Raw genomic sequence first — 9,210 nt, 5'->3', positions numbered from 1 at the left:
CTTTTGAAACTTATCTGGTTTCCTTTTTAATTTCTTTTAATTCAAATTACCTTCTATTGAAACACTGGAACTTATTTAATCGAGTTTAGGGGCAATACACATCGATAAGTACCAGTCAATCAATGATAGAACTAACTGTTTAAAAAGAAAATGGTTGCCAATATGGCGGCGCCCAGGGCTGGAAGAAAATTTTTTTGGCCTTAGTACCCCTGATTCAACTTTCATTTTTCACTGATTTTCTTATATATACGTGTTACCATTAATCCTCGCTTCGCGAGGCGGGCTTCGCCCGCCTCTTGCTGCGCTCGGTATAAAAAAATACTCCATTTCAAATTCATCCAAGAGATAACTACATGTATCCCTAACAATATGAATAAGATTAATATGTCACAACCTACTGTACAGATGTACATTCACTGTACGGGTACATGTAAATCCAAAGCCCAAATTTTATTTTATGGAAAATATCTTTTGACAAGTTCTTGAGCATCATGATTTTTTTTTTCTGTGTGAAAGTGGAGAAACGTTTAAAGATGTAAACCGGACATAAAATTAAAATTCAAGAGAAAATTATAATATGTTTTACGGTGCTACCGTTATGGCGAGCGCAGCAAGAATTACACATACCTTGCATCATTGTCAATTGTTTTATTTAGGTATCAACGAACGTCAAAGAATTTTTGAGAGAGTATTGCTCTACAATAAGTATGCCAAGTGTACTAATTTTAATGGTTATGATACATACAGCGCAACCCCCTTCCCAGAGAGAGAGAGAGAGAGAGCCCGGTACCTGTTTGTAGGTGTGTAATTTCCCACTTTTAAATTTAATGGTCCGACTATATGCAATATCTACATAATTTTTTTAACTGTTTATTTTTTCATTTTATTCCTTTTTATTTATTTCAAAATGTCCTATTGTTTATTTCCTCCCTACTCATGCATGCACAATTAGCTTAAAAATGGATCGTTATGACAGTAAAGTATGGCTCTTTCTAATATATATATATATATATATATATATTTATATACATAAAATCTCTATATTAAAAAAAATTAAAAACAAATCATCCGTCAATGAGGCAGGTATCGCAGTCTATTCTGGAATGGCTAGTACACGCATTACAGATGTTTGATCCACCTCTAAATTTATCGCGGGAAATATAGCGCGAGTGCAGTGTGACGTCATCTATGACTTTATTCGTCTTTGTTTACGTTTCTCGACTCGATACGGAGGTATGGAAGCATGTAACAAATCTTTTGAGTCTCGCCATAGCAAATGCGGTACACAAAACGTGTGTTCAAACTTTAAGTCACTGTAAATTACGAGTCAAAAGTCGGCCATTTTTGGCATAGCACCACGGGTGAAAACATTAGAGAGCATTATGGGACGTAGACAAAACAATTTGTTTGATGAACTGTAGGTTTAGCTCGTTCTTTTTCCCGCGCACACTGGTTCTTAGAGCTCGCTTCGCTCGCCGGCGCTGCGCGCCGGCGAGCTGCGCTCGCTATTAATTCTAATACTGAACAATGTCGACCTGTATTGGATCGGCTATATGATGGCCTGCTAAACAAGTCCCAATGGTGGAATAAAAAAAAACAAAAAACCTGCCATTACCTTGATTTGTAGATCAATTTTTCGGGGTACATGTGTCTTCATCGTTTGAAAAAAAAAGAAGATAAGTTTACGCGCCTGAGAATCGTAGTTGCGCGAGATGCAAACATCATGTGATTCTCCTCGGCCAGGTGACATTTTTTTTCGGGTTCAAAATAAGACACGAACATTACTGTCGACTTATCACCTCAAATTTCAAATGCAAATTGCTAATTCTTGTAAGCAAACCGATGAACTGTATAGCTAAGGTAATTCTTGAATTTCGTTCCTTGGGAGTATCCATTCATTTTGTAGTTTGTACAATTATTCAAGATTGTTGCATAAAATTTGACACGCATTATATAGTAAATGATAAATAAAATTTAGATATCTAAACTGATTATCTTTGCAAACCAACAACGTAAGCACTGACCACATCCGTACCCCAAACAGTGCTTGCGATCTTTATGTTTCGAATTGTCCTCGCAACACTGACGTAGGCGGTCTTGCGAATCTCACCCTCTTACTATTTAAGCTTATGTAAAAGGAAATTGATAAAATAGAAAACACATGCAAACCTGTTTAATGAATCATGTAGATAAAATAAATGTAAAGAGACCAATCTTCAGACATCAATTGAAATCGATCAATTTTTCTGAAGCACCATATCACAAATTAAACACACTTGAATAATCAATTACATCATATATTTGCAATTACATTGTAACTTTGAAAGAAAAAATTATTCCATATTTTTATGACTTTTTCCAGTCTAGTGTGTACATATCATCACGTTTCTGTTTCCTTGTGGGAATCTGTTCCCGTACTTCTTCCACATAGGCCGGATCAATGTCAGCATACAAAATGGTCTCCTCGTGTTCGGTCGTAGCTATAACTTCTCCCCAGGGGTTGACGACCGTGCTGTGACCCCAGGCCACATACTTGGCCCCCGTGTCCCGGGCAGGGGATACTGTTGCCACGTACATTTGGTTGTCCAAAGCTCGCCCTCTCTGTAACAGCTCCCAATGGGCCGGACCGGTTGTCATATTGAACGCACCGGGGTAAACCAGAAGTTTGCAATTCAGCTTTGCATAAACCTGTGCCAGTTCTGGAAATCGTATATCATAACAGATTCCAACCCCGACTTTGCAGTAAGGTGTGTCAAAAGTTGTGAAACTGTTTCCCGGACTAAGGGTCTCAGACTCTTGGAATCGGATTTTCCCAGGAACGTCGATGTCAAATAAATGAATCTTTCTGTGTTTCGCAATCATTTCTCCCTTGGGATTAAATACACAGCAGGTGTTGAACAGTTTACCGTTATCTTCTTCGGGAAAAGATCCTCCAATGAGATATACTTGATTTTCCTTTGCCATGCTCGACAGAGAATCGAACGAAGCTCCTGGAATTTTTTCTGCATACTCCGGGAAATATGATGTTCCGTAGGGAGAATTGAAACACTCTGGAAGAGACACAAGTTTGGCGCCCTCCTTTGCAGCTCGAGACACTAACTGAGTTGCGTGCTTTAAATTATCAGCCTTTGTAGCGGAGACAGCAAGCTGAACCAATGCTATTTTCATTTTGAACGACATTATTTTTGGAGTAACTTCCCTTTCCAAATTGGAGATGTGGGTAAATGTAGTTGCCGATAAACGCCGAACACACACACACACACACACACACACACACACACACACACACACTCTCTCTCTACACGAGGGGGAGGCCTGCGATGCCCGCGATGCCTGCGATGCCCTGCAGCAGACTCCCTGCGTTCGCTGTGATTTCGAAGCGGGGACAGTCAGCGGGGAATACTCTCTCTCTCTCTCTCTCTCTCTCTCTCTCTCTCTCTCTCTCTCTCTCTCTCTCTCTCTCTCTCTCTCTCTCCATGCTTGAGGACAGAACCGACCTATTTTCTGATATAATTTCTGATATAATTTATACATCCGCGGATCTAGAAAATTTTTCCCGGGGGGGGGGGGGGGTCTGAGGCATATTTTTGGTAATTTTATTATGGAAATTTAAAGAAACTTGCATTTGCAGGGGGGTCCGGACCCTCAAACCCCCCTCTAGATCCTCACTTGTTATACATGTACCTTCAATAGTGACGGAGTTAGGTTAGTGACGGATATATAACCGAGAGTGGGAGGGGGTCGGTCCTAGCTAGCTGCTACATTGTATTCAGCAATTTTTAATCAAAGATTCATCTTTAGAATAATTTTATGATTCAGATCAGACAACGAGCAAATAACAAACACGAAAAGTCTGATATCGCCGACAGTGAATCAACGAGCATGCTTAGAGAACTTGATGTAGTATATTTTGTTGCATACTGGTGATAAGTTATATATTGCATACAAAAGTTTTGAACAGATGTTTGCACAAAATATACGAGATAATGATCTTCCTTCCAGATATAATATGATAAGAACTATGAATTCTTATATTAAAAGAGAGAGAGAGAGAGAGAGAGAGATTCGGAATATAGACATAAAGTTGATACTGATATTATACTAAAATAGTTTAATTAGTTCAGTGGATCTGAAAGGTATCATTATTTTATAAGTAGCCGCAAAAATGTTTGCCGTTCATGTCGTATAACAATACCCAAAAGCATCTATGATAGATAGATCATAAAAGCACGGAACAATTCACCCTGGACATAAATTTTCAGTCTTGCATTTGAATATTTTTTTTTATTTTGATAAAACTTATTCGTTGGTCTAAAAAAAAATGAAACAAATTTGTGTGATCATATAATCTAATTCGTATATTTTCTATATAAGCAAAGATTAAGCACACTTTCAAGTGAAGTAAAAATCGAGTTTAAAAATCCCAAATCCAAAGTATATTTTGTATACTTTCTCTATGCTTATCTGATAAAAAAATGTTTTGGAGCCTCGCCATGCACAATCATGTCATTAACACCGTCATGTGCATCCCTGCAAAAACATACTGGATTTGTTCTAGTATTTCTGGAGGTTTTTTACTACACTTTCGGAGGTATGCGTCATGTGAATTTAATATCCGGAACTTTCAATCCCACTTTTACAATGAATGTCATACTTCCTGAAGTGATACTGCTGACTAAAATTATTGTAAACATAAGTTCATTATATTGTATTTCATGTCCGTATTGAAATTTAATTTGATTATAATAACTCAAAAGGAGCAATTCCTTGTTTTCATTGACGGCATCAAAGAGACAGCTTGATGATTTGAGGCGATGGTGATGATTAATTTGGAAAAATGGCGGCAATTGTTTCAGGCACTGTCCTAGCTTCCTTGTTCTATGACCACTCGGACGTGGAAGGAGATCTGGTTTGTGTTTATTTGATCAATCAGATGTATATTTAATTATTTTTTTACTAAAACCTGAAAAATAATTTATGCAAATTCGAACTGAAGTGTCCTCTATTTTTTTTAATGCTTTGTAAAAATCTATATATATGCACCTTGTAAGAAAAAGTGAATTTAGTTATGTCCTTATTTGATATCAACCCAAAAGTCATTAAAAAAAATGAGAGGTCCCTTCTAAATGCAAGTGAGATAATTAATCATCATTTATTTTTCTCCTCTTCCAGGAAGGATTATTGTTTGGAAAAGTCACTCAAAGAGTAAAGGACACTATAAGTGATTCTCAAATAAACAACTATAAGGTGGAAACCAAAACTTGTAAGGAAATAAAGTATTTAATTTATCATAATTTTACACTCTTCATATGGATGATAAGTTTTTTATTAAGGCACCCGCTACTTATATGATAACTTGCTCGCGTACAATTTAAAAACAAGGAAAATGACTACATGTAGATTATTCAGAAAGCAGAAAATCGAAATAAAAGTGAAAGGAGTTAAAATACTTTAAACATCTTATGAATATTTTTCACTTACAGATATATATTCCTATCACAAAGGTGATAAAAGTAAGAAATTCTATGACCGAGCTTGTCGAATTGATACTCAGCTGATCCGAGGAATCACACCAGAAGGGTCCCAGGTAGTTATGTTTGTATGGAAAAGTTTCTATAGCTTTTTTTATCAATAAGCTTTTATATTTATGGAATAGCCCAAGATTATATGTGGAAATTATCCTTGAACACTGACAAAGGAAAATGATTTACCATAAATCTGTTTATATATATGCTGTTGTCAAAATCTGGAAGGTTTGAGATTTATATGGTAATACTGGTATTGTGTATTAAATTTGTATGTCACTTCCTACTCTGAAGGTAATTGGTTGGTTTCGGTTCCGACACAATACATCGCCCTACCCTTCACTGAGAGAACAAACCATCCACAGTAATTTCCTGGCCATTCTGCCAAGTGATCACCAGTCCAACTTCATCTTCCTGCTCTGCACTGGATCACCTTTTGAAAATCTGTCAACTCACAACTTTGACTTTGATGTTCTAAAACTAAATGCAAAGTAATTTTTGATGCCTTATTTTATTACTCGTTTTTACTGTAAATTCAACTTTGCCTCTCAATCTTATAATTTGTTTTTTTTAAATTTAATTTTAAAAAAAGAATTTATATAATCACTTTATTTCAGCTCAAAGCTATTTGTACATGTACCCCTGACAGTGCTAAATCTAGGGGACACAACTCACTCCGAGTACAAGTACGAATGCACTGCTACAGCCTACAGTGGGTCGGGGAGTCTGTGCAAAGTCATTGGCAAACACAAGTAAGAAATTCAGGGGACTTCAGAGCAAATTGTACCAAACTTGAATTTCACGTAAAAAGCAGCAAATGCTCTTTTTCACATGAATTTCACAAGAATAAAGAACATTTCATGATAAGTTGTTTCATGGTAAAATGATTTGTGGTAGACAATACAACATCAAGTTGTATATACTTAGTGTTAAATTCACTTTGCATGAAATTCTTGTGATTTTTTTTTTCATGTTTTATTTGATTGTTAGCAAAATTGCTTATTAATTTGTAGGCCAGGGTTACTAGATGGGGAAGAACAGCCTAGTGAGGTAAACAAGATAAGAAGTCTAGCAGGGGATTTACAGTCCCAGTTAGAGGTAATTAGTGCACAGATAAAATATGGAACAATTGGCAATTTCCTTTTCGATGTCGTAATTGCACATTTTAAAAAACAAATTTCAATATTTTGCATTATGTTTAAACTATGCCTGTGAACAGTGAAATCTCTGGGGGGAAAAAAACCCCAAAGAATGAAGTGGATTATCTGTAATTTTGTCATTTGTCCAGATGTATATACATACATATTTTGGTTTCCTTAAAATTTTTTGCATCAGTTTTCCTTTGATTTGTGAGACACACGTTTATTCATGAACAATAATTCTACCAATCCAGATTTTTGCTGTATTATATGAACTTACTTTGATGAACATTTGGTTGACCCTCTCAAAAACAATAACCATTGAAATTGATGCTCAAAAAATATTTATTAAACCTTAACAGTTTTTAGTTTTATCTTTAATTAGTCTAAATGCAACAGAAGCTGTTAAAATTCATTGTTTGTACTTGACATAGGGACTGACAGATTTGGTGGCAGCCAGTGAAATTAAACTCCAAAATCTACAGCAGGAGATTCAAAGAAAGCAAAAAGTGCTCAGAGACTCGCTGGAGAGCAAAAGGAAAGCAGAAGCAAAGGCACAGGCCAAAAAGGATGCTGATGCTGAGCAAGCAAAGGCCAAACGTATGTTGTTGTTATTATTATTTTTTCAAGTGATGTAAACTTCACCAACTTTACATCTAGTATGCTTTATAATTCGTCATCTTACAATATTTGACTTTTTTACTTGTACAGATGAACAAAAGAAAAAAGATAAACATGGCGTCTCACACTCAATAAAGCTGCCAAGTGACTCCTCACACTCGAGACGACTCAGCAGCAATGAGGACACTCAGCCCGAGCACAGTCCCACTCCTCATTACTCGAGGAAACTCAGCACGGACTACGAGTTCTCATCGTTAGATGCTATGGAGAATGACATCCCCCAGAAAAGCTCGCTGACAGACCTGAGTGAAAATGATTTGCCGGAGGTCAAACCAGAAGAGAATCTAATCACAATGCAATCGGACAGTGATCATAATTTACTTGACGAGCCTGTAAATGAAAAGTCAGAGAATGTTAAGCACACACCTGTTGACACATCATCAAAAACTGTTCAGAAACCGAAAAATTCTGATCCATTTAGTTTTGTAGAGGGTTTTTTAGCTCAAGAGAAGTCTGCAATACAGAAAACAAATGCATCCAAAAAGTCGACAAAAGTGGAGAGTGATGCTAAACCAAGAAACAATGGACCCAATGGAAAGCCTCAATCAACTAGTGCAATAAACTCGAAAGAAACGAGAAGTGGTAGAAACGGTACAAGAAACAGACCAGCACAAACAGTCAGTGACCCAGAAAATCAGAGGGTCACACGGGGTCAGAGGTCAAGATCAAGAGAGATCAAAGGAACTCGAGATGATTCCTCCAACATTAACAGTAGCTTGGGATTACCTGGCAAATGTGCAATGGAAGCCAACGGAGAGGTGCAAGTGACTGTACTTGACTCCTCGGATGAGGAGGTGAATCCGAGGACCAAAGAGGAGTTCAATGTGTCCTCCTCCCCCGTGTTTTAATGTTATCATGCTTCATGCCATTGTTATTTTGTTGGTGCTTGTTTTTGTTGTTCAGTTGTTAACAGTTCTTGACAAGTTTCATTTCATCTTTTGAAAATTTGAGCAGTAGGCACATCTGTGACCCTTAAGTATATACTCAACTGACTGAAATTTAATACTATTCAGACCTGGTTAGGTTAAAACATAGTATTATTCATTTGGTTAGAGTACTCATTTTCTGTTCTCTGTGCCATTTTATAAATCTACAAATAAGCATAGTTTGAAAATTGAAAATTTTGTTACCTTGTTTCATTCCCGTTTTAAATTGTCTGCTGTCTATTTGGCATTCTTGTGTAATCCACGACTCTGATGAGCAATTTATGCATAACCTCCAAGATATTTTACTGACCAGTATTTGTGCTTTTAAACTTTGCTGTTTTGAAGTGAAAACTGCCTTATCCCTACCATATCTCCCGATTGTCAACAGATGTCAACTGCAACATTACTTGTCCACAGATCACCATTTTATTGATATAGTGGAAAAATAAGATTTTGACAGAAAGATTTATTGTGATTTTTGTGCAAACAGATTTCTTCATTCAGTTTATTCATTCATAGGTCAGTTAATAAAATGCGATATCAGCTGTATTATTATGTGATTAAAGATACATTAATTTTATGACATAAAGTTTCTTTATTTTGACAACCATGAAATGGCATGAATATAACTACAAGCAGTATATTGAACAAACTATTAAATGAAGTCCTCGGCAGCTGACGGCTAGTTTCACAAATGGGAAACTGGACATGGGTTTCCTATGATGAAACAGCGAAATATTCTGTACAGCATGATATGGTGTGCATTAATGTAGAGAAGGAAATACACGATCATTCAGTATCTAACTCTTTTAAAACTTTCTTCATGCTATGATCAATTACAGCATTTGGTAGAAGGCATCTCAACTGCGTTACTATTTGTATACAGATAGAATTTGTACCGGTACATAAAAATAGTGTAACATAACGTGTGTAGCTTTG

General features: G+C 36.5%; 2 protein-coding genes across 2 annotated transcripts; one reads left to right on the top strand and one right to left on the bottom strand.

Moving 5' to 3' along the window:
- Positions 1-2,158: 2,158 nt before the first annotated feature.
- Positions 2,159-3,206, bottom strand: LOC128181405 (omega-amidase NIT2-B-like). Its single transcript, XM_052849801.1, has one exon. The coding sequence runs from the start codon at positions 3,178-3,180 to the stop codon at positions 2,347-2,349; it is 834 nt and encodes a 277-aa protein (XP_052705761.1). The 5' UTR covers positions 3,181-3,206; the 3' UTR covers positions 2,159-2,346.
- Positions 3,207-4,539: 1,333 nt separating this feature from the next.
- On the top strand, positions 4,540-8,851 carry LOC128181403 (BRISC complex subunit Abraxas 2-like). Its single transcript, XM_052849800.1, has 8 exons — positions 4,540-4,909; positions 5,173-5,263; positions 5,484-5,587; positions 5,820-6,016; positions 6,143-6,277; positions 6,539-6,623; positions 7,099-7,264; positions 7,376-8,851. The coding sequence occupies exons 1-8, from the start codon at positions 4,838-4,840 to the stop codon at positions 8,191-8,193; spliced, it is 1,668 nt and encodes a 555-aa protein (XP_052705760.1). The 5' UTR covers positions 4,540-4,837; the 3' UTR covers positions 8,194-8,851.
- Positions 8,852-9,210: the final 359 nt, after the last annotated feature.

Source organism: Crassostrea angulata, chromosome 4 (genome assembly GCF_025612915.1).
Source record: "Crassostrea angulata isolate pt1a10 chromosome 4, ASM2561291v2, whole genome shotgun sequence".
NCBI lineage: Eukaryota > Metazoa > Mollusca > Bivalvia > Ostreida > Ostreidae > Magallana > Magallana angulata.
The sequence above is the reverse complement of the archived record's forward strand: the minus strand, read 5'-3'. Positions and strand labels throughout refer to the sequence as shown.

Coding starts and splice junctions, on each gene's coding strand:
- LOC128181405 (XM_052849801.1), bottom strand. CDS start 3,180: ATGTCGTTCAAAATGAAAATAGCATTGGTTCAGCTTGCTGTCTCCGCT.
- LOC128181403 (XM_052849800.1), top strand. CDS start 4,838: ATGGCGGCAATTGTTTCAGGCACTGTCCTAGCTTCCTTGTTCTATGAC. Junction 4,910..5,172: donor CGGACGTGGAAGGAGATCTG/GTTTGTGTTTAT, acceptor CTCCTCTTCCAG/GAAGGATTATTGTTTGGAAA. Junction 6,624..7,098: donor ATTTACAGTCCCAGTTAGAG/GTAATTAGTGCA, acceptor TACTTGACATAG/GGACTGACAGATTTGGTGGC.